General features: G+C 45.8%; 1 protein-coding gene across 3 annotated transcripts in view; it reads right to left on the reverse strand.

Moving 5' to 3' along the window:
• The window catches only part of ATXN7L1 (ataxin 7 like 1), a 272,319-nt gene that overhangs the window by 16,270 nt on the left and 230,403 nt on the right, over window positions 1-25,646 (reverse strand). For all 3 annotated transcript variants that reach the window (XM_025380736.1, XM_025380737.1, XM_025380735.1), the window contains 4 exons: window positions 21,887-22,170; window positions 18,554-18,636; window positions 17,421-17,677; window positions 3,651-3,843 (listed from right to left, as the gene is read on the reverse strand). In XM_025380736.1, coding sequence (XP_025236521.1) covers window positions 3,651-3,843; window positions 17,421-17,677; window positions 18,554-18,636; window positions 21,887-22,170 — 817 coding nt within the window. The remainder of the gene's footprint in view (window positions 1-3,650; window positions 3,844-17,420; window positions 17,678-18,553; window positions 18,637-21,886; window positions 22,171-25,646) is intronic.

Genomic DNA, 25,646 nt, shown 5'->3' on the forward strand with positions numbered 1-25,646 from the left:
CCCGTTTCTACTAAAAATACAAAAATTAGCCAGGCGTGGTGGCAGCGCCTGGGATCCCAGCTCTTAGGGAGGCTGAGGCAGGAGAATCGCTTGAACCCAGGAGGTGGAGGTTGCAGTGAGCTGAGACTGTGCCACTGCACTCCAGCCTGGGTGACAGACTGAGACTGTGTCTCAAAAAAAAAAAAAAAAAGAAACAACCAGCACCCAGGGTGACTTTTCAGGACCATCTGTCCTATTATCAGCCACATTTTCTCAAGGAACTTGGTGGTTCCCTGCTTCTCATGATAGTAATGGGAACTCCTCGTGCTAGTGTCCCAGGTCCCACCTTTCCTATCTGATGTCAACAGAGCCACTTTGCTTCCAGCCAGGCTAAATGCCTTCCTTTCCCAGTCTCGACCGCATTTCTGCCTCCAATCAGTCTTTGTAGGCTGTCCTGGGACACAGCACCACCTTGAAGCTTTTGTTCCTACTATTCCTTCTCCCCATTGTCTCCTTCCTTCTTCTTTTTGTCAATCCCAATTCCCCACTCTCTCTCCCGGTTCCCTTATCAAGACTCTCATTTCCAGTGGCTCTCATCTGAATGATCTTCCCACTGTGAATTCCCATGGCACACCCATTGCCTGCTTTATTCCATTTTGCCTTGGACTCATGACATGGCTGTTTTACGTTATACACAGGATGCCTACATACCTGATTTGACTATCAGTGTATAGACAGGAGAGCCCATTCTCTTCCTTCTCCTTAGTATGAGGATAGTAGGCATTTGGGCTAACAAATAGATTGGGGAGACAGGGATCCACAAAATGTTTAAAGCACACTATCCCTCTTAAAATACGTGGATGAAATATCGGCATTCAGATGTTTAATAAACATTTGATTATGATGTTAGGACAACCGGAAGGCTCTCAGACAGAAATGCAAGAAGCAGCCTCAGAGAAGGTGACATTTGGCTGGTTTAGGGCTCAGGCGAGTCTGCAAATGACTCTATAACTCAAAAGCAGCTCTCCCCCTTCCTCCAGGCCTCCCAGCAGCTCCCTGGCCTCTCTCCCAGACACAGGGCTGGATTGGCACTCATTCCACAAACCCGTCCTGGAACCAGACTTTGGAACAGTTCTCAGGAGGAAATGTAAGACCTTCCCTTTGTTCTGTTTCTATTGGTGTTTTGGGGGTTTTTGCATTAAAATCTTGTCACCCATCAAATCTGGTACTGCTGATGAAAAACACTTTTCTGCACCTTCATGTTAAGTGCTTACTGACCAAGCAAGAAAACATACAAAGGGAATTTTCCGACACAGAAGCTGGTCCCCGGCAGCATGTGGGAGCTCTTCCAGGTCTAGACATCATTTCTTCCCCCATTCCAATTGCTAAAGATGCACTGAGCAAGCATTCATTACAAACAATGATTTAATGTATCAACTGGCCGTGAGAGAAAGGACAAAGCAAAGACACAAATCTGTGGCCTTTCCATTTAAATCAGCAAAACATTAAGGGCACACAGCTGTGCCACATCCCGAGTTTAGCAAATCCACTGTAGCCTGGCAGGTTGTCATCTGAACAAATGTCTCGATGTGCTCCAGAGTCTGGCCTTTTGGCAGAGCCTTGTATTTCTTTCAGACTCAGGAGCTGGAGGCACCGTTTTGTCTTTGCTACCTGTGTATCTGATTCTGTACAGATGCGAGGCTAGGCTCTGAGAAGTTCCAGTTCCTGGCTGGCATGTTACGCCTCCAGCAGAGCTGTAGATCCTCACTGCGTGGGCCACCGTGGCAGACCCTACTGGTTGCCAACCTCACCAACTACCACCCACTCCCACCTCTGTCTTTTCCTTGCAAACAGAACCACACTTTTATTTTGATATCTGACACAGAGCAGTAATCAAGCGGTCTCCTCCCAGAACCTTGGGATGAATCATGGCTGGTTCCTCCTGCGTCACTGCAACCCCTTCCTTCTCTGCTGCCAATTGATCTAGGGATGGGCATGTGACCCATTTCTGGTAGATATAAGGGGAAGTCTGCTGAGGTTTTCATAGGAAGATTTTCTTTCCTAACATAAGGCAGCATCGGCCGGGCACGGTGGCTCAAGCCTGTAATCCCAGCACTTTGGGAGGCCGAGACGGGTGGATCACGAGGTCAGGAGATCGAGACCATCCTGGCTAACACGGTGAAACCCCATCTCTACTAAAAAAATACAAAAAACTAGCCGGGCGTGGTGGCGGCGCCTGTAGTCCCAGCTACTTGGGAGGCGGAGGCAGGAGACTGGCGTGAACCCGGGAGGCAGAGCTTGCAGTGAGCTGAGATCCGGCCACTGCACTCCAGCCTGGGCGACACAGCGAGACTCCGTCTCAAAAAAAAAAAAAAAAAAAAAAAAAAAGGCAGCATCTTGGAAGAAGACCCCTTTTCTGTTTGTCCCTTTCCAACCTGAGTAGCATACCACTGGGTGAGGATGAAATGTCAGAGCTGCAGCTGATGGACTGGGACCATGCGTGAAAGGTAGAGGGAGTTGTAGAGATTGTCCCTCAGCTCCATGACATCGTGGAGAAGCTGAACCAAGCTTGGGAGCACCTGCCTCTACACTCCCTGCTATGTGATATAATTAAATGACCTTAGCGCTTGTGCCAGATGAGTTGAATGTTCTACTTCTGGCAGTCAAAGGCATCCTTAATCGTCCCTGACTACTTTCTGTACTAATCAAGAGGCAAAGTCTCAGACTGATGGTGAGCCACAGGTAAGCATCATCCCCAGGAAAGAAAGTGAACTTGGCCTTCATTCATGACACGGAGAGGAGGGAAGAGGGATTCACTTGATCTTGATGCGGGCCAGGATGGATTTCACTTACACAGTCTAGAGACAGAGCTGATCCTGCAGGACTCAGGCTGGCACCAGAGTAAACCACCACGGGGTCCCATGTTCTAGGCCCCTGCATTCGGCTCTGCAATGGCAGCACCAGGCAGTCCCTTTTCAGGTGCTCGTAGACAAACAATAAACAAGCCTCCAGCAGATGCCTCCTGTTTCCCACCTTAGTTTCCATGACCTTCTGAACTGTCAGCATGCACTCATTCAAGGAAGGGGAAAGAAAGTGCCCTTTTTACTAATCAGCAATCATGGTGACCTGAAATGCTTCTTCTTTCCTTCAACACACACACACGCTCAGTTCTGGTGCCATATGGTCACACAACAGTAATACTTAGAACTAACAGGGGAGAATACCAACAAGGGCTGACCCCTGACGTGCTGCTAAGACAGACGGTTTCCAGAGCAGGTGAACTAAGCTAACCCTGGACATCAGAGGCTCCGTTTTTAGATGGACAAGGCCAGAGGATCAGCTCCTGAGTGCACTTATAGAAACACTATTTCTCAAGCATGCTCGCTTCAAGGTCGGCCATAAATACTCAGGATTATCCATTCTTCTCTCTTTTTTTCTTTTTAGTAGTATGTGGAAGTACTCGGGATTATAATCAGCTGGGAGCCCGTTCCTTTCCTTTTGTAATGTTCAAGGGTATTTCTAAGGCAATCGTTAAAACTCACGGTAAGTCTTTTTGTAAAACACTGCACAGGCAGCCTTGCCTTAGGAAGGATCATGCCTTTGGTATGATCACCTAAGTGTCTGCAAAGCACAGGCGAAGAACGCACAGTAAGGAACAGAAGGAGGCCTACCGCAAGAGGTCTGGGATGGTGCGTGGAGAACTGACAGTCTAGCTTCTCGGATTCGTCGGCTCCGTCCATCTCCCCTTCATCACTGGATAGTCGGCTGGCGAGGTCACTTCCAACAGGTGGGAGTGGGGGCTCTGGAGTGTGGCCGCTATGATTCGAAGACGCGCTGCTGCTTATGCTATTTGCAGATGGTGGTCTAAGGGCAAGAGGGGAGAACAAAGAAAATAAACCAAATAAACCTTTTCTGAGGTGACAAGATCCACCCAGTTTAATGGTGCTCAGGAAACAGCCTGTTAATGGCCAGGTGCCATGGCTCACACCTGTAATCCCAGCGCTTTGGGAGGCTGAGGCGGGCAGATGACGAGGTCAGGGAATTGAGACCATCTTCGCCAACATGGTGAAACCCCGTCTCTACTAAAATACAAAAAACTAGCCAGGTGTGGTGGCGCGTGCCTGTAGTCCCAGCTACTCAGGAGGCTGAGGCAGGGGAATCTCTTGAACCCGGGAGGTGGAGGTTGCAGTGAGCTGAGATTGTGCCACTGCACTCCAGCCTGGGTGACAGAGCAAGACTCCATCTCAAAAAAAAAAAAAAAAAAAAAAAAAAGAAAAAAAGAGAAAAAAAGAAAACGAAAACAGCTTGATTAGCCTTGCCAGTACCTCAGGGAGGGCACATCGGTGGTGACTTTGCATAAGGGAAAACTATCAAGGCTGAAGGGTTTGCAGTGACCAGCTCTCTCTGGTGACCCAGTCAAGTTCTGCCCCAGCTGCTGTCCCTGGGGCAGATGACAGGAATGATGGGAAAGCCCAACAGTGTAAGTGGAACATCAGATATGGGAACGTGACAAAGTGAACTGAACCTACACCAGTCTTCTATGAATTCAGTTACAAGTATTCACTCATTTGCAGGTAAGTAAGCTGTACTTGCCATACAATTGCTTTCCTTTGAAAGTGGAAACTGACAGGAAGATCAACCAGGTAAACAAGATTAGGGCAATCACCAAAAATATCAGTAATGAAGAAACACAGTCCTATGCATATGTTCTTTGATACAAAGCTATGATTTTAGGAAACTGTTGTTATACTGACATGAAAAAAAGTTTTGTCCTGCTGATGGGCCACTTATTAGTACCTTACTCTGCACCCATGCCTGTCACTTAATATTGAGCTGTGTGTAGTTTAATTGTATTTTCTGAGGATGACTGTTTCAATTTACATTTTTTATTTATTTACGAGATACTCTTAGTCTATCACCCAGGCTGGAGTACAGTGGTGTGATCTCTGCTCACTGCAACCTCTATCTCCCAGGTTCAAGCGATTCTCCTGCCTCAGCCTCCCGAGTAGCTGGGATTACAGGTGCCCGCCACCATGCCTGGCTCATTTTTGTATTTTTAGTGGAGACAGGATTTCACCATGTTGGCCAGGCTGGTCTTGAACTCCTGACCTCAGGCGATCTGCCCACCTCAGCCTCCCAAAGTGCTGCGATTACAGGCGTGAGCCACCGTGCACAGCTTAAATTTACTTTTTGACAAGCCCTTTTACGTACTGTGGGGCATGATCGGCTCACAGTAGGTGCTAAAGAGATATTTTTTTCAGTGAACGAATGAATGAATTCTGTGTGTGTATAAAACAACCCAACAGATGGCATCTTAATTATGGTTAAGCTTACAAAAAGCAATGTCACAATAAGAGGTAGAATTACCTGCTTCTTAGGCAGTAAAAAACAAAACAACACAAGGCAAAACCAAAATCAAACACATCCACATTAGCAGAAGAGTTAGATGAGGAATAGTCACAGTTAACTGTTACAGTTTTTACTATTTCTCCACTTCCATCAGGTGATTGAGCAGGGAGAGGTGACAAAGATAGGGAGAAAAAGAAGGAGAAAAAAAGATAGTTTTTCTGCTTTCTGCTTCGAAAGTTGCTCCTTCAAGTCTTATGAAGCAGCACTGCTGATCTGTCTCCCCTCTCTCTTATTTTCACCCTGGATATTTGTTGCTTTGAAATCTTTTCAGGTCTCCAATGCTTGAACTTAAAACAGATTCCAAAAGTATAATCACTTAAAAACAAAACCACAAACGTGAAAACAACCCAAATGTCCATCAGCAGATGACAAGACAAAATATGGTATATTCATTCAATGGAATATTATGCAAGCCTTAAAAAGGAATGAAATTCTGCTACTATATAAATGACACTTGAAAGCATCATACTAAATGAAATAAGCCAGACATGAAGGACAAATATTGGATGGTTCCACTTATATGAGATACCCAGACAGAAAGTAGAACAAGAGTTATCAGGAGTTGGAAGGAGAGGGGAATAGGGAGGGGGTGTTTAGTGGATATACAGCTTCAACTGGAGATGATGAGAAAGTTCTGGAGATGGATGACAGTATAACTACACAACATTGTGAATGTACTTAATGCCACTAGACACTTAAAAATAGTAAATTTTGCGTTATGTATATTTTACTATAAAAACAAAACAAAACAAGGCCATATGTAGTTTTTCAGTGTCATTATAAGAATTCTGTTGGGATGACAATTTATTACGGACTGTCACCTTCCTGTACTATAAAAACAAAGCTGCCATTTATTCTGAGTGTCTACAGGCCAAAGAACGCATCTCCCCAGACGTTCCTCAATGTCTGCTCTTCTGTATCAGGCAGGGCAACAACATTATTGTGTGCTTATGGTTGAAGACCCAAATAATAAAGCAATTTAGATAAAGCTAAAACATAAAAAAAAAAAAAACAAAACCAGTGTCCATAACTCTGCCACCCAAGATCAAGTATTATTAGCATTTTGATTTACATCCTTCCAGACTTTGTTACCATCCACACACATGCAAATGCATCTTAAAGCAAGAACTGGATCACACGATCACCCGGAACATGAAATGTGAGTAGTACATACTATTTTGAGACATGCTTTTTAAAAAACCTAGTGATGTTGTAGAAGTGTTTCCATGTATAGAACTATATCATTTTTAATATTCCCCAGTAATCCATAGTATGAATATATCACAATTTACTTAACAAATCTTCTATTGATGAAGATTTGTTTCCAAACTTTCTAACAGGCTCTCTCTCTATGAAGCCCTCTCCATCATGATAGGTCCTCCTTATCCTGCAGGAGATAGATTAAAAAGGAGCTGGATTTTATTAAGTGTGATAACAGCATCATGGTTATGTAGGGAATTGCCTTTCTTTTTATGTATTTATTTTTATTTTTTAGAGACAGGATCTTGCTCTGTCACCCAGGCTGGAGTGCAGTGGCATGATCATGGCTTACTGCAGCCACAAACTCCAGGGCTCAGGGGATCCACCCACCTCAGCTTTGTGAGTAGCTTGGTCTATAGGCACGTGCCACAATATCTGGCTCATTTTAAAATTTTTACAGAGACAGGGTCTGCTTATGTTGCCCAGACTGGTCTCAAACTCGTGGCCTCAAATGATCCTCCTTGCTTGGCCTCCCAAAGTGTTGGGATTGCACGTGTGAGCTACTGTGCTAGGCTTGTCTTTCTTTTTTTTTTTTTTAGACAGAGTATTGCTCTGTTGCCCAGGCTGGAGTGCAGTGGTGCGACCTCAGCTCAGTGCAACCTCCACCTCCCAGGTTTAAGTGATTCTCCTGCCTTAGCCTGCCAAGTAGCTGGGACTAACAGGCATGCGCCACTACACTCAGCTAATTTTTGTATTTTTAGTAGAGACAGGGTTTCACCATGTTGGCCAGGCTGGTCTCGAACTCCTGACCTCAGGTGATCTGCCCGCCTCCACCTTCCAAAGTGGTGGGATTACAGGCATGAGCCACCACACCTGGTCCTGTCTTTACTTTTTAAAGATGCATTTGGAAGGCGTTTGAGGTGAAATGCCATGGTATTTGCAATTTACATCAGAACGCATCATCAAAAAATGTAGATGAAGCAAACATAATTGCAAAATATTAATACACTAACTGTTAAAACAAGACCTGTAGGTGTTTAATATACTATTCTCTCTACTTTTCTATACATGGGAAAAATTTCATAATGAAAAAGAGGAAAAACAAAAACAAGAAGAAAATAGAGTTAGTACTACAGGTATATGTAAGAAAGTTACTAAAGAACTTCCTATTTTTTGGTGTTTTATTTTTCTTCGGCTTTACTGAGGTATAACATCTTACACTTATCATACATAAATAAAATTGTATATATTTAAGGTATACAATGTGATTTGGTATATACGTACATTGTAAAACGATTACCACAAGTCACCTCGCAGTTACCAGTTTTTTTTTTCCATGGTGAGAACATTTTTTATTTTTATTTTTTAGAGACACGGTCTCTGTCTGTCTCCCAAGCTGGAGTGCGGTGGAGCAATCACTCACTGTATTCACAGGGACTCCTGGGCTCATGGGATCTTCCCACCTCAGCCTCCCAAGTAGCTGGGACTACAGGCATGAGCCACTGAGCCCAGTGAAATTTGCTTCAGATCTACTTATTTAGCAAATTTCGAGTACATAATACAGTATTATTAACTAGAGTCACCATGCTGGATATTAGATCCCCAGAACGTATTCATCTTGTAACTGAAAGTTGTCCAATATCTCCCCATTTCTCCCAACCCTTAGCCCCAAACAACCGGCATTCTACTCTCTCTTTCTGTGAATTTGGCTGTTTTAGATTCCACCTGTTACTGAAATCATACAGTAGTTGTCATTCTGTATCTGAATTTACTTAGCATAATGCTCTCAAGTTCATTCATGTTGTAGAAAATGACAGGATTTCCTTCTTTTTTATTGTTAAATAATATTTCCTTCTCTCTATATATAAATGTATTATTATTATTATTGTTGTTATTTATTTATTTTGGAGATGGAGTCTCCCTCTGTCACCCAGGCTGGAGTGCAGTGGTGTGATCTTGGCTCACTGCAACCTCTGCTTTCCAGGTTCAAGTGATTCTCCTGCCTCAGCCTTCTGAGTAGCTGGGATTAAGGCGCCCACCACCACGCCCAGCTTATTTTTTTGTATTTTTAGTAGAGATGGGATTAAGCCATGTTAACTAGGCTGGTCTCAAACTCCTGACCTCAAGTGATCCACCCGCCTTAGCCTCCCAAAGTGCTGGGATTACAGGTGTAGACCACTGCGCCCAGCCTTATTATTGTTTTTTTTGAGACACAGTCTCACTCCTTCACCCAGGCTGGAGTGCAGTGTAACCTCCGCCTTCCAGGTTCAAGCAAGCAATTCTCATGCCTCAGCCTCCTGAGTAGCTGGGATTACAGGCACATGCGACCATGCTCGGCTAATTTCTTTCTTTCTTTCTTTTTTTTTTTTGCGACAGAGTCTCACTTCTTCACCCAGGCTGGAGTACAGTGGTGCAATCTTGGCTCACTGCAACCTCTGCCTCCCAGGTTCAAGTGATTCTCCTACCTCAGCCTCCAAAGCAGCTGGGATTACAGGCATGCACCACCACATCTGGCTAATTTTTGTATTTTTAGTAGAGACAGGGTTTCACCATGTTGGCCAGGCTAGTCTCGAACTCTTGACCTCAAGTGATCCGCCCACCTCAGCCTCCCAAAGTGCTGGGATTACAGGCCTGAGCCACTGCACCAGGCTGAAATTTTATATATATATATATCTTCATTCATCCCTCAATGAACACTTAGGTTGTTTCCATATCTTGGCCATAATGCTGCCATGAGCATGGAAATGTGAAGAACTTCCTGTCAAACAGGGCAGATAGATCACACATATTTCTCTCTTCTCTCTTCCAAAATCTTACTAAAATAACAGTAAAGAGATAAAAAAGGCATTAGCTTTAAAGAACAATGAGATCAGCAGAAATGTGATAGTTACGATGATGACTTTCTAACATCAATTTAACTCCTAAACCAATAACAGGAATCTCTTTCATTTTGCTTGCTAATGATTGGTTTAGAAAAGGACATGAGAAATTTTTTTAAAATTATTTTTTGTGGTAGAAGGCTTTTGGAATGCTTTTTCTCACTTCAAAAAAGAGGCATCCAGCCTGGGGAACATGGTGAAGCCCCATCTCTACAAAAAATGCAAAAAGTAGCCAGGCATGGTGGCAGGAACCTATAGTCCCAGCTACTCGGGAGGCTGAGGTGGGAGGTTTGCTTGAGCCTGGGAGGCAGAGGTTGCACTGAGATCATGCCACTGCACTCCAGTCTGGGGGACAGAGTGGGACCCTGTCTCAAAAAAGAAAAAAAAAAGAGACACAAGGCTCTGGTGGGGGATGTTGATAGTGGCAGAGGCTATGCATGTGTGGGCAGGAGGTATATAGGAAACATGTATACCTTCTGCTCAACTTTGCTCAGTTTTGCTGGGAAACTAAAACTCCTCTAAAACATAAAGTTTATTAAGAAAAAAGAGACACACAGGAAAGGTGGTCCTCAGCTTCATCTGGACCTTGTTATATCTACATGTGCCTGGAATTGCTACAGCTGCTTTGCTACAGGATTTGAGGATGAAGCCAAAAGACTGAGGAGGGTGGAATAAAAGAAGGGCCGTGAAGGCGAGTCACTCTCTGATGGTTGGGGACTGGTGCTCCTCCACCTCGGGACCTCATGTAGCACGCAATAAGTTTCCTAATTATTTAAATGGATGGTAGTCTATGTTTTCTGCTACTTGCACCTGAAGCATCCTAACTGATACAAGCATATGAGATTTTAATATTAAGAAAACAGGATGTGGCCAGAGAAGTATTAACTAACGGGAAAGGAACTGACCTACTATAGAACCTCCAAGAAGCTGGGCACCTCTAGGACATTCCTAGAGCAGCAGAAGTCATAGGTGAGGTGAGGACTAAATACAGCTTGAGAGTTGAAGGTCTTAATACATAGCAATTAGACCTAAAGGTCATGTCTACCACCTCACACAACCAGATGATGAGTTATCACCATTTCTGCCAGTACACCCTCTTCGGTACCCCAATAAACTTTCTGGAGTCTCGCTTTGTCGCCCAGGCTGGAGTGCAGTGGTACTGTCTCAGCTCACTGCAACCTCTGCCTCCCAGGTTCAAGCAATTCTCCTGCCTCAGCCTACCAAGTAGCTGGGATCACAGGCGCGTGCCACCACACCCAGCTAATTTTTGTACTTTTAGTAGAGGCAGGGTTTCACCATGTTGGCCAGGCTGGTCTCGAATTCCTGGCCTCAAGTGATCTGCCCACCCCAGCCTCCCAAAAGTGCTAGGATTACAGGCGTGAGCCATCGCACCCGGCCAACGACAATAAACTTGCTAACAAGAGAGCAAAGGTTTACTTGCCACAGAAGTTGAACTGGAGAGATTCTAGATACGGGGCCATCAGGCTCAGCACAGAGTAGGAGTGAGGCACAGGGCTGGACACAGGGGAACTGTGGGCCATTTCTAGTCAGGACTTCCAGAATGCCTACTGCCAGGCACATCACCAGTCAGGCTTCTATCTTTGAGAAACTGAATGGTCCCAGAGAAGGCTTCCAGATCTTGCCTTTGGAAATCCTTAAACAAAAGGCTGAGTGGTGATCAGAAAATTGTGACTGACAATCTCCCACACAGACTTCCAATTAGGCTGTTAGAGCCTCTCTTCTAAATGTGCATGGTTAGGGATGGCCCAACACTGCCGGAGCATCTCCAGTGTGAGGCTGCCCAACCACACATCAAAGACATGAACACAGAAAGGAAACAAACCTGGAAAAAACTAAGATGATGATGGAAAGAGAAAAAACTAAAAAACCTATCTTCAAAGATATTAGGATGTTATTGCCTCTGAAAAATGATCGTGGTATAGTGTAAGAAACAACCAGATAAAGAGAACCAGATCCTAAAAAATAGGAAAGCATCATGAATGATTTAAAATACCATTTTTGAAGATAAAATCAAAGAAAATATTTCAGAAAGTAGAACAAGGAGATTAAGAGACAAAAAGAGGTAAGAGAGCTAAAGGTCCAACATCCAATTAATAGAAAGTCAAGAAAGAAAGAATAAAGACAATAGTGGGGAGAAAATCATCTAAGATGTAACACAGGAAAATATCCCAGAAGAGGAAAAGTATCTCCAGATTGAATGAGCTACTGAGTACCCAGTACAATGAAAGAAAATGAGCTACATCGAGTGATCAGCTGGGTGCAGTGGTTCACATCTGTAATCCCAGCACTTTGGGAGGCTGAGGAGATTGCTTGAGCCCAGATATTCAAGACCAGCCTGGGCAACACAGCAAGACCCTGTCTCTGTAAAAAAATAAAAAGATTAGCCAGGGGCAGAGGCTTGCACCTGTAGTCCCAGGTACTTGAGAGACTGAGGTGGGAGGATCATTTGAAGCCAGGAGTTTGAAGCTGGGATAAGCTATGATTGTACCACTGCACTCCAGCCTGGGTTACAGAGTGTAACCTTGTCTTAAAAAAAAAGAGTGACTACTGTGTGAACTTTCACAGCCCCCAGGCTTCAGAGTAAAAAACTGGATGTGTGCAAAGAAATGATAATCAGAATAATATTAAACTTCTTGATAAAATTTTCAATGCTATAAATCAATGAAAAAATGTCTTCAAAATTCTGCAGGGAAATGATTTTCAATCCAGTTATATACTCAGATAGATTATCAATTTAAGTGTGAGAGTAGAATAAAAATATTTTCAAGTGTGCAAGGATTCTAAATATTGACCTCCCACACATCTTTTCACAGGAAGCTAATGGAGGAGGTACTCCATCAAAATTTAAAGGTGCAAACTAAGAAGGAGGCAGTCACTTGGATCCAGGAAACAGGCGCTTGAACACAGAAAGAGCAAAGACATGTTCCAGGATGGCAGAAACTGTTTTCATTCATTTCATTATTTAAGCACAATTTAATTTTTGAACTATGTGCCTATCTTACTCTGATTTTTAAAAATGCAGGCTGAGCGCTGTGGCTCATGCCTGTAATCCCAGCCCTTTGGGAGGCTGAGGTGGGTGGATCACCTGAGGTCAGGAGTTCGAGACCAGCCTGGCCAACATGGAGAAACCCCATCTCTACTAAAAATACAAAAATTAGCCAGCCTATGGTGGTAGGCACTTGTAATCCCAGCTACTAGAGAGGCTGAGGTAGGAAAATCACTTGAACCTGAGAGGTGGAGGTTGTCATGAGCTGAGATCATGACACTGCTCTCCAGCTTGGGCGACAGGAGGGAGATTATGTCTTAAAACAATAATAACAACAAAAAAAGCAGTGTAATTAAGAAGAAAACCAGCTGAAACACTCTATAATAATTGCCAGATAAAAGAGGAGATGAGTGGAATATTCCTGGGGAGTAAGCTGAGCGTGGAAGCTGTGCTCTAGCCCACAACTAGCTGTGGGAGCAAAGGGAGAAACAGGGACGCATGATGGTGTGCTCGTGTGTGCACACACACCAGGAGGAGGGAGCTCCGCACCACTTCCTTTCGGGCTCATTGCCCTCAGGGTGCATTCAGCCTCCTGGAGGTGATATAGTGGTGGATGCTTTCAGGACCTGTTAGCTCTGATTGCTGCACTCCAGGATGATACCTGGAGGGAAGAAGTTCACTGGAACCAGCTTGGGTCTCGGAAAAAGTGAGGCTTGGGTGAGGAGTGATGGGGAATGGGGCAGTGAGTCACAGGAAGGTGTTGACACAGTCACTCAAGTTTGTTTAGTTGCCATTCACTCTTTCTCCCTCCATACTACATCACCTGTCCCCCATCTGTCCACCAGTCTGGTCTAAAGTCAAAGCATAGGATGACGGGTCTTGTCCAGTTCAACTCAGGGAAATGCAGAGAAAGTCCTACCTTACTACTTTGAGGAAGCAGAGCATTAGTTTGTCTGAGTGCGTTGAGGAAGAGAGCAGAGGGCAATTGACCTTGATTCATTCCTTACTATTTGACCTTAATTCAGTCCTTACTATGTGCCAGGCATGAAATGTACATTTCTTATTCCAGCCACCTTAGGTGAGTAAACTAGCATCTGCCTTTCTTAGATGAGATTTTTTTTTTTTCCCTTTTGGTGGAGAATGGGGTCTGGCTATGTTGCCAAGGCTGCTCTTGAATTCCTGGGCTCAAGTTATTCTCTCACTTCTGCCTTCCGAAATATTGGGATTACATACATGAGCCACTGCGCCTGGTCTCAGATGAAGAAACTGTTACAAAGCTAATAAGAAACGGAGGGGTTTTGTGCCTGTCTCCATAACCTCAAAGCCCTCCAGACTGAGAAACAGATGTAGAAACAGCACAGGGACAAATATATAAGAAGTCAGGGAGAGAATAAGGCCGGGCGTGGCAGCTCATGCCTGTAATCCTAGCACTTGGAGAGGCCAAGGCAAGAGGACTGCTTGAGCCCAGGTGTTCAAGACCAGCCTGGGCAACATAGTGAGACTCTGTCTCTACAAAAAAAAAAAAAAAAAGGGAGAGAATTGGCTTGAAGTGTGGCAATATCACTATCCTAATGAGATACAGAACGGAACAGAAGTTGCTTTTATTCCAGACTCATCTCTGCCCTTTGTCAGGAATCTAGGACCTTCTGCCTCTCTCCACACTGCCCTCGTCAGTCTAAGATTAACTAAGTTTGCCCTTTTATACTTTAGACTGCATGTGTAAGCATCTACGAGACAGAGGGGACTGTGCCCAGATTTTGTGGCACCAGTTTCCTGAGGGCTCTCAGCCTGGCTTGTCAGAGCCCAGCCCTCTTTGCCCTTTAAAACAGTCCCAGTGGCGGTGGCTGGCCTAGTCATCCACAACCCTCGGGCTTTTTGGAGCAAGCAACGTGTTCCTTTAGAGTTGGAGGCAAAGAAACTGAACCTATGAGTGTGTTATTCCAGGCCCCTCGGGCTGGGGGCAGAAGCATGGAGGGCAGGCATACGGAAACCAGGCAGTGTCAAGGCCGGCATTCACTGCCTTCGCCTTCCTGTGGAGTGCCCCTCCCACTCACTAATAGCTACCATCCATGGACTGCTTCTTATGTGCTTGGTACCTTCTCATTTCACTCTCATTAGCTCCACTGTACAGATGAGCAATCTGAGGCGAGACAGGCTAAGAACCATGACCAAGCTTACCTAGTTAGTAGGCATGGAGTTGAGATTTCCACTTCAAATCCCATTCCAACCCTTGTTATCTAACTTTAACTTTTCTAATTCTAGACTCAAGTTCCCTTTTTAGCAATCCCTGACAAGAATGGGTTGCAATGTAAGAATATGAGAACGAAAATATTTTCAAGGTTAACAAAAAGATACGTATGAAATAAATTCACACACGTTAGCATTTCCTACAAAGGGAATTCACAAGTGGGAGGGGATGACAATAAATTCCATTCATGTGCGATAGTTTTTTTTTTTGCCAAGTACAGATAATCTGTGTAGATGAAACATCTATTGTATATACATCAATATGAGTAAAGCAATGTTTTTGTAAGTTTTGTGGGATTACAATATTCAACTCTGATCATAGCTCTTCAATCTTTGATTGCAGGGGATCTTGTCCTAAACTAAGACAAGTGCAGGACATTTTCCTGCTTAACTTTGGAAAAGAACTCGCCCCTGAGTTTTCTGATGCCTAACCCAATCTTGAAAAGATCTTCAAAGATGATTCTGTGGGCTGGGTATGGTGGCCCATGCCTGTAATGTCAGCACTTTGGGAGGCCGAGGTGGGGGAATCACCTGAGGTCAGGAGTTCGAGACTAGCTTGGCCAACATGGTGACAGTGCATCTCTACTAAAAATACAAAAAATTAGCTGGGCATGGTGGCACACGCCTGTAATCCCAGCAACTTGAGAGTCTGAGGCAGGAGAATTGCTGGAACCCGGGAGGCGGAGGTTGCAGTAAGCCAAGATCGTGCCATTGCACTCCAGCCTGGGCGACAGAGTGCAACTCCATCTCAAAAAAAAAAAAAAAAAAGATTCTGTTACCAACATGTGTAATGTGTTCCTCTGCCCCCCCAGCTTCTTTTCCAGAAACATTCTTTTTGCTGATTAACCTCACCCATCCTTTTCTGCTTCCTTAAGAGAACACAAACAGCTGGCATTTCTCTATAGATGAACATTCCCCTGAAAATTAAACCCAGAAGAAACAGTCGGAGCAGATCCTTCAGGCTCCGCTCTTTTATTATTTAACGGCTGCTCCCTTGTTTCTCTGTTAAGCCAGGTACCACTGCCTGGTGAGAAGTGCCTCCATCAGTCAAAAATAGATGGAGATTTGTATAATCAAAGAAGGCTTTCAAACTGGGTTCCCTGGAGTCCTTGGGGATCCCAAGGAGATCCTTGAGAGGGTGTAGGGGACAGTGGCTCTGGGTACATGTGTGAGCTTAGCCGGCTTCAGGGGGAGGCAAGTCTACTTTCCTCTCAGGTACCCAGGTTGTGCTGGAATGAAAATGTTCGACAGCTACAAAGAAGTTTAAAAGCCGCTCTATATAGAATTGAAACCCCTTCCAGAAGTTTGGAACAGAACTGTTGCCTCAACTCTAAAACAAGGGTAATATCCTTAACCAACACCCCACATGACAGTGAGAAGTCATTACAAAATGATCTTGCAAAGCGAGGGGTGGCCAGGAAAGTAGCATGTCCACGGCGACAGTAACGCCACGATGGTGAGCATGATGGAAGTGTTGGGGATGGCAATTCCATCTGACCGCATCCTCCTGAACGCCTGAGGCTGAGCTTGGCCATAGTGACAGAGGGACTATGGCTGTCAAACTGGGTCAGGCTTGCACCAACATGGAAGGCATCAGGGTGAGAGCCTGGCAGATCAGGAGTGACTGCTACCAAATATTTGTTTTTGCTTTAAAAATCAACTCCCTCCCCTTCTTTTATGACTATGTCCTCTTAAAGCCTATTTGCTACTCGTTGAGATTCACACTGTATGCATAAAGAACATCAGATAATATCGTTATCTGCACTTCTCATGGAGTATTATTAATGTTTCCTTTTTATACAAATTATGGATACTTGATTCTTATCTCATTTTTTTAAACTCCAAATTCCTGAAAAGCGGGGTCTAGCTTCATTAATCTCTGTACCCCTGCCTGAGAGTACCTAACATGGAATCTTGCTTATGGAACGAGCACTCAATAAATATTTTTGAATAAGTGGTTCTCTGTCCCATTATTTGGGAATTGAGCTGCTGCCCATCAAAACGGACATGCATGGATTTTAAATTACTTTTAATCCAAATGAGTGTTAATTCTGTTTTCTATTTTTTCCTTTCTGTCCGGGACAACCACATAGAACCCCAAACAGGTGGCCCAGAAGAGTAGCTTTCCTGGTGTGGAGAGACATGTAAGGACAAACAACCTCTGCTATGCCAATTTCCCCTTTCATCCTGATGATAGGAGAGCGTGGAAAACAAATACGTGGCAAGTGGACTAGCATGGTGCAGTGAGCGCCTAAGAGGTGCTAACGGCCTATCCACCCGGGTTTCCCATCTGCTCCAGGAATCGTCAACTAACATAAAAACCCAGGCAACCAGGAAGTCACCTGGTGACTGATGTGTCACAGTTCCAGGTATTTGTTTCCAGCTTATTCTTGCTCTGTAAAAACACACACTGTCTGATATAAGGTCTGCTAGTCTGCCATGAAGTCCACTGCTGCTGACAATGGTGATGACAGTGATGATGATAATGATGACAGCAGTAAAATCTGTTGAACACTATGTGGCAGGCACTGGGCTGGGCCTTTTATGTACATTATCTCATTAAAACTTTACTACTGCCTTACGAAGTAGTACTATTATGACTTCCATTTAACACATAATCAGACCACACGCCACAGACCAGGCAAGCTAAAGTCGCTTGACCAAGCATTCAGGGCTTCCAGCGTCAAGGTGGTACTTACCTAGGAAGTACAGAGTTAGGTGGCCTGGATTTTGCAGGGGATGCAACTTTCGGTTCTGGCCCAGAGCTTCCTGAAGACCCTGGCAGAGAATCCTGCGCCGGCCCGGATTGGTTGGGAAGTATTTCCCTCGTGGAAGTCAGGAGATGCTCTTTATCTTTAACTTCTTTTTCCCGGGACTTGGCTTTGTGTTCTGCCAGGAGGAGGTCGAATTGCTTTTTCCGGCCTGGGACTGCCCTCCGATGGCTTAGCGAATGTGTCTAAGGAGAAGAGAAATGAAAAGCACAGCCTCTTTGATCAGCACATAAACCTGCTTCCCCAGACCCTCCATTTCAGAAATAGCAATTCATGGAAATTTAGAGGTGCTTGAAAAGTCAACTTCAAGGCAACAGCTCCTGTTCTGCGGCTAGGAAGAGGCAGAGACCACACGAACGCAACCATGCCCTACACTCCTGGTGTTACGAAGCCAAAGCTTCCTCCAAAAAATGGCATAGGATGACGAGCTTCAGCGCAGAACCCATGAAAACCTCTCTGATGAAAGGCAACTGCGAGGGAATGCTAGAGTTAATCCAGGTGCAGGTGGGAGGCTCGATTCGGCCCAGACAAACAGAGCCACCAAGCAGAGAGGGCCATCGCCTTGATCCCAAGAAGCACTAGCAGTTCAGCATGAAATACAGGGCTTTGGGCGACCCAATGGCGGCCGCCTTGGGTCAGCTGTTCCCCTGGCCACCCCGGTGTGGCTGGATCAGGGGCGCGGCATATCATCCTCCCCTCCAGGGCTGCCTTTCAGGGCGCTGCCGCCGCCGCCGCCGCCGCCGCCGCTGCTCCTGCATACATTAAAACGTAGCAGGCTTTAGAACCGCCTGTGAGTGCCTATAAATACAATTTACTGTCTGGCCTCACAAGTAACAGGGGAAGCCTAGTTTTTTTTTTTTTTTTTTTTCCTTCTTAAAAAGCCAGCCAGCTTGAGGCAGGCACTCTGCTACCATGGACGAGAAGAAAGCATTTCCCTTACAAAGAACAGCTGGGGGTCATGTCGAGGTTCCACACCCTGCCGTGTGCAGAGAGTGGCATGCAAACATTTCGACAAAGGCCCCAGCCAGAGCAGGAAGTATTTTTTATGGAAAGAGAAATACCTTGCAGGTGAGGGATCTTGTGCAAGGTTTCTTTGTCTCGGGATCCAATACTCCACAGTGTTTATTTGGGTCAAATTCTCTCTCTGGTTTAAGAAACAAACAAAAAATATAAGAAAAAAGGAGACTAAATAGAATTTGGCATTAAGACTACATTTTAAAAAAAATGCACATTTGCACCAACAAGTGAGACATTGTCAGGCAATCTGGTTTTTGTTTTTTTTTTTTGTTTTGTTTTTTGTTTTCTCAACCAGCTGCTAAAGTGCTTCCAGAACGCTGGGGGAAAATGGTGCTCCCCTCTGAACCCAGAGTTCCCAAGTCTAGCTTCCGCAGCAACGCCGAATGCAGCACAAGGGTTGGGGAATAGGGTGGGAGTGGGGACCAAAGGGAAGGAGAGGAGCCGTGCTGCTCTTAATGCTCTTAATGTTTTATTTTACTTGCAATGGTTCCACAGGTCCTTGGCATTTGGGCATAGCTGGCTGCAGACCAGGGAGAGCCACCTGAGACCCAGTGGCCCCTTTCCTGGGCTGCTCCAAGAGTACAGACACCCTGACTCCAGTTCCTGCCTTCCTGCTAGTTTTAGCCATGTAAGTGGAAGATTATTCCTTCACATGTCGGAGTGACCTGCCTCTCTCACGCTTGACAAAGCCCTCAGCGCAGGCTTTGCACACAGCCTCGCTGACCACAAACACCATTTACCTGATTGAGGGACACTCTGGCAGTGTTACAAGCAGGGGCAGGGGAGAAGGCTGAACTTGAAGGTGTAGAGAGGGCAGGGCCTGCTAATCTCACAGCTGCTCCCTGCCCCCACTGCCCTGGGCCTGATGCTTCACGTGGGAATAAAACAGGGCAGGCTGCCCTCGTGGGATGAAGGATGTCTGTGCGCAGAGGCCAGGCTTCCCCAGCTCCTGCCTTCCAGTTGACTGTGGACAGTTTGTGTGGAGGTTACTTCTAAGGAGCCTGTTCTTTCTATGTCCATCTTGGGTCCTTCACCCCCACCAGGATGACAATCATGCTGTCCTCACCTTTAAAATGAGGGGAATGTGAGGTGATCTCTTTTGTTCATTTTTATTTTTTGAGACAGGGTCTCGCTCTGTTACCCAGGCTGAAGTGCAGTGGTGTGATCACAAGGCTCACTGCAGCCTCGACCTCCTGGGCTCAACCTCCTGAGCAGCTGGAACTAGAGGCATGCACCACCACACCTGCCTAATTTTGTTTTTTTTTTTTTTAGACACGGGGTCTCACTACATTGCCCAGGCTAGGTGATCTCTTAAGGATCCTTTGGGCTTTAAAATTCCACCTCTTGGATGGCCTGTGCTGTTTCTGGAAGGCACCAAGCAAACACGTAAGTCCTGCAGAGCAGGAATGACACAGCCCTCTGGGCATGTGGGGAGACTGGCAGCACTGCTGCTGGTGGTACGGGGTATACAGAAATTGGTGGTATGTTCTTAAGACCCTTGAATGGCTGCAAACTCAAAAAACGTTACCTAGCCAGAAAACTGTCTGAAATTGTTGGAGTGAACTCCGAGCATATAATAATGCTCAGATTATAACATAATAAATGAATGTATTCAATTTTCAAAGCTTTGAGGGTCATGGGGAGGTTGCAATGGTGTTACCAATGATGTGCACAAGAAAACTATTCTATACCCAAGACAGATTCCCTGGCTGGTTACCAAAACGCCTCTCTGCTTTTTTGCTTTTTGTCTGCCTTTTCTCTCTCTTTTTTTTTTTAGCTTCACTTAGAAAAAAAACCTGCTAGGCCTGGAGATGCTGGTTTGCTCGGGGCCCTTTCTGGCCAGGCTGCCTGGTGTGGTGTTTTTTCTTGGGTCTGTCAGAGTCAGGCATGTGCCTGGTCCCACACCAGCGCCTCATGTCGACCTGGAGCTGAGCAGGCTGTTGGCTGGGGGTAGGAGCTGGCTGCCAAATGTGAAAGTGAGGCAGAAACAAGCAAAAGACCCAATGAGACAAGACAACCCACAAAATGCAAAAACAACGCGCGGCAGAAAAATCCCCAAACAACTTCAGATGGGGTTACAGGCTGGAAGCCAAGGCTGTGCTTCTGCTATGGCAAGGACCCCTCAGCCTCCAGCCACTGTGCCCACGCCTACTGGTTTTCTGGGGATGTTGTTACCACCTCTAAAGAGTGAAACTGAGCTTTCCATTCAGGAAGAGCCAGGCGCTGGGGGCTCCAGCCCGAACCGTGAGGCCCACAGTGCTTAGGGAGAGCAACAGGCTCTACCTTTCTCTCTTGACAGTGGGTGAGCAGTGCAGGCAAAGATGTGCAAGGTACAATATCTGCTTTATTTGAATGCTTTGGGCCTGAGGGACTTTTCAGACATAATTTTTAAAAGAGTTACAGAGGAAAGATAGAAAAACTAGAACTACAGACAAATACAGAGTAGACAATAAAAATTACCCACAATTCCCTGGGTGCTTACAAATCAAGCTTAACCCGAGGACAGTTTCTCTGTCACAGGGTGGCTGTCATTGCATTTTACTTTCTCTGGCCACCATCAGGGAGTGCCCATGATGTGTGAAGAAGTTATGAAATATATAGCTTCTCCTGGTCTTTTGGAGAGAGTAAAAACTGCCAGATTTAGTTCTACAGCAGATAGATCCAAAGCAAACATTACCCATATAAGTGCCTCTAAAAGATAACCATCAGATAACCATCATCCCATGTGCCTCTTCCAGCACCCCAGTGTCTGCTCAGACAACCAAGGAGTAGACCCACAAGAGACCGTCCCAATACCCTATCGGCTGTGCCAGCCCTAGTGTTCCTGTTTGGGAATTCCAACCTGATTATGGGGGATAGACAGTTGTAAACCCAACTGCAGAATCAACCTGGAAACTCCTGAGGCCAAAGGACAGAGGCTGTGTGTGCCTGTGCAGCACAGCTGCTGGCGGGGCTGTCCCTCACATGCCTTGAGGCACCATGAGATCCCTGTGTGTTGTCCAGCTTCCCAGCAGTGAAGCTTCTATGGAAGCCAGGGCTAGTTCAATCTGTTTGCATGATATGGATACACAGAATCACCTGCTCACAAGACCCTCGGAATGTACAGAGTAGGTCGGTGCAGAGCACCCTGCCTCCCAGGTTGCTAGGGTAACTCCCACTAAGCACTGAACTGAGTGAGGGACTTCATCTGCCCAGGGAAGAAAAGACCTGGTTTTCCCTTGCGTTTTTAGGTGGGGTTCCTACTTGCAGGTAAACTCTGCGTCCCCCTTAAAATGAAACAGACCTGCTTAATGATAAGAGCACATCAGTCCTTGGTTATGGCTGCCACTCCCTTTCAGTCTAATCTTGAGTCAGACCCTGATGACACTGACACATACCTGAAAGTCTCCTGTAAGGCTTGTTGCTGTTTTTGGTGCCATTTTGGTGTTTCTTGTCTATGGTGGATGGCAGAATTCCTTTGCCATTTAAGATCTTCTCTGGTGAAGGTGGCACTGACTTGGACATCAGGACAGGCTTAATTAAAGAAGGGGTGGAGACGGCAGAGGATGAGGTGGAGGAGGCAGAAACTGCAGTAGTGGTTGTAGAGTTCATTTTGACATTGGCACCATCTGCCTTCACTAGGTTAGGAATTTTCTCTAAACTGACTACAGGAACCGGAACGCTGAAAAATAAATGAACAAACACGCACAATTGCCTTCTTTGATACACCTAGTCTGCTGAGGAACCATACCCGCTTATCATTATCAGAACATTTCCTTATCACTTATTTATACTCCTTCTATAAGCAAGCAGCATGAATCCAGTTTTGATGGGAGAGAGTTCTGTGCCCTGGACAGGATCAACAGGGGATGCGAGGCTGGCACAGTGCCAAGGGTGGCATCAGGGCTGACTGATGACCGCCCGTGCTGAGCTGTCCCCATAGATCCTGCAACTCCCCCCTTCCCGGGTCCTATAGGTTGGCCGTCTCCAACACAGCACCTTGGGCAGAACAAGGCGCCTGCTGTGAAGCTCAGGAAGAGATATGGTTTGTCCCCTGAAGACAGTGTGCCACTGCTGAATCACGCCCCCTCCCCCCACTGCTCAGCTAGTCCCCCAGCCCGGCCCAGATCGGGCCTGACATCTGCTTAGCTCCGGAGTGCTGACAGGATCACACCACAAGGAGGCATGGCTTCAGGCCAGCGTGCTGCATGGCGTGCTGTCGGACGGCTTCTGGATCACTCTCACATCCTGGGGATGGGCTCAAATTGAGTGAGCCGCCATGTAGCATTATCCAATATTCCATTTTAGGCAGCTAGTTATGTAAATAGGCAATTCTCAAGGCTGGCAGGTGAGAGGATGAATTTTAAGAAGGCAGAGCACAAAGGTGTGCTTCACTCTTCAGAATCTGTCACCTTAGCCCCCTTCCCTGCTATTTCTCCTGTATGGGATGTGCATTTGATTTCTCTGCTTCTTTAACGCTGAAGGACCTGTGTCTGGGGGGCTGTGGAGAACTCCATCTCCGGGTCTTAAAAGAGGAGATGAATAAGCTTTGCTTTGGTCCCTGAGCTGGATTCCTTTTCCTCCTGGCAGGAGGGGAGAATGCTAACATGGGCTCCCCAGTCATCTCTGAGCTGAGAGTGAAGCCTACTTAGCTATTTGAATGCCAAATGATCTAGAATATGGCTTTTACATTCCTGCAGACAATGTAGGGCGGGAAAGAGGGGCTGTTTTTGGCAGGCAAAGACTCTTATCTGTCCACATGACTGGCTGGCTGGCTCTCCTTTCTCTAAGATTCATTCACAGATTATTTCTTTGATCAACTTTTTCATGAAATTATTTTAGCCCCCTTCCAGCCCCTGCCCCTTTTGTGACTTTGAAATAGGATCCCAGCTATTGGTTACAGATCTTTGCCAGTGAGAAGGGCACAGAGCAGTGGAACAGATTGTGGCTGGACATTACGGACTTCTCCCTCGGACCACGTACCTTCTTGGCCTGGGGAAGGGTGACGTGGGGCTTCGAGTCTCATGTGAGGGGAAACTAAAATGACAGTTTTTTTGTAACAAACCCTGCCACTGCTAGTTCTGTCCCTGATCAGAGTGTCTCAATCTCTGAGATAGAGCTGAACTGCTGCTCCTTTCTATTTAATGGCAATTCTCAAAGCACTCTCGTATCACTGAAGAACGGCACAAGAAGCCCTTTGAGGGTGAGCACACGAAGACGCTAGACAGATATTACCTGGTGAAATTAGGGCTGCATTCCTGATTTTTTTCCAAATGATAAAAAGATGCAAAACAAGGTGATACAGAATTCTTCTAGGCTTATTCCTTGACACATTTAAAAAGCCACAAGTTACAGAAATCAGGGTCCTGAAGAGAGATTTGTATACCCATGTTCATAGCAGCATTATTCACAATAGCCAAAGGTGGAAGCAGCCCAAGTGTCCATCAATGGATGAATGGGTAAAGCAAAATGTGGCATCATTCAGCTTTAAAAAGGAAGGAAATTCTGACACGGGCAGGAGCCTTGAAGACATTATGTTAAGTGAAATAAGCCAGTCACAAAAGATAAATACTGTATAATTCCACTTATATGAGGTACCTGGAGTAGTCAAATTCATAGAGACAGAAAGCAGAACAGTGGTTGCCAGGGAATGGGGGAAGGGAGAATGGGCAGTTTTTTTAATGCCCGTTGAACAAGTGTATAGAGTTTCAGTTTTGCAAGATGGAAAAAAAGTTCTGGGCCGGGCGCGGTGGCTCAAGCCTGTAATCCCAGCACTTTGGGAGGCCGAGGCGGGCGGATCACGAGGTCAGGAGATCGAGACCATCCTGGCTAACATGGTGAAACCCCGTCTCTACTAAAAATACAAAAAACTAGCCGGGCGTGGTGGCGGGCGCCTGTAGTCCCAGCTACTCGGAGGCTGAGGCAGGAGAATGGCCTGAACCTGGGAGGCGGAGCTTGCAGTGAGCCGAGATCGCGCCACTGCACTCCAGCCTGGGTGACACAGCGCGAGACTCCGTCTCAAAAAAAAAAAAAAAAAAGTTCTGGAGATTGGTTGCACAACAGTGTGAATGTACGTAATACTATTAAAATGTACATTTAAAATGGTTAAGATGGTAAATTTTATGTTATGTGTATTTTACCACAATTAAAAATGTTTTACATGTACAAACTAAAAAAAAGAAAAAAAATGCAAATGACGAAACTCTTACAACTTAAATTATACCTCAATAAACCTGACTTTAAAAATATAGATCAGAGGCTGGGCGTGGTGGCTCACACCTGTAATCCCAGCACTTTGGGAGGCTGAGGCGGGCGGATCACCTGAGGTCAGGAGTACAAGAGCAGCCTGGCCAACATGGTGAAACCCCATCTCTACTAAAAATACAGAAACTGGCCAGACGTGGTGGCTGACACCTGTAATCCCAGCACTTTGGGAGGCCGAGGTGGGTGGATCACGAGGTTGGGAGATCAAGACCATCCTGGCTAACATGGTGAAACCCTGTCTCTACTAAAAATACAAGAAAACCAAAACAACAACAACAACAACAAAAACAAAAAAAATTAGCCAGGCGTGGTGGCAGGCACCTGTAGTCCCAGCTACTCGGGAGGCTGAGGCAGGAGAATGGTGTGAACCCAGGAGGCAGAGCTTACAATGAGCCGAGATTGCGCCACTGCACTCCAGCATGGGCGACAGAGCGAGACTTTGCCTCAAACAAACAAATGGAAAAAAACCCACAAAAAAAAGAAATTAGCCAGGGGTGGTGGTGCATGCCTGTAATCCTAGCTACTCAGGAGGCTAAGGTGGGAGAATCACTTGAACCCAGGAAGCAGAGGTTGCAGTGCACTGAGATCATGCCACTGTACTTCCACCTGGGTGACAGAGCGAGACTCTGTCTCAAAAAAAAAAAAGTATCAGTGGCCAGTTGTGGTGGCTCATGCCTGTAATCCTAGCACTTTCGGAGGCTGAGGTGGGAGGACTACTTGAGCCTAGGAGTTTGAGACCAGCCTGGGAAACACAGCGAGACCAGTCTCTACAAAATAAAACTAAAATTAGCCAGGCATGGTGGCATGTGCCTGTAGCCCTAGTTACTGGGGATGCTGCAGGTGGATCGCTTGAGCTCAAGAGTTTGAGGTTACAGTGAGCTATCATCATGCTAT

Source organism: Theropithecus gelada, chromosome 3 (genome assembly GCF_003255815.1).
Source record: "Theropithecus gelada isolate Dixy chromosome 3, Tgel_1.0, whole genome shotgun sequence".
NCBI classification, from domain to species: Eukaryota; Metazoa; Chordata; class Mammalia; order Primates; family Cercopithecidae; genus Theropithecus; species Theropithecus gelada.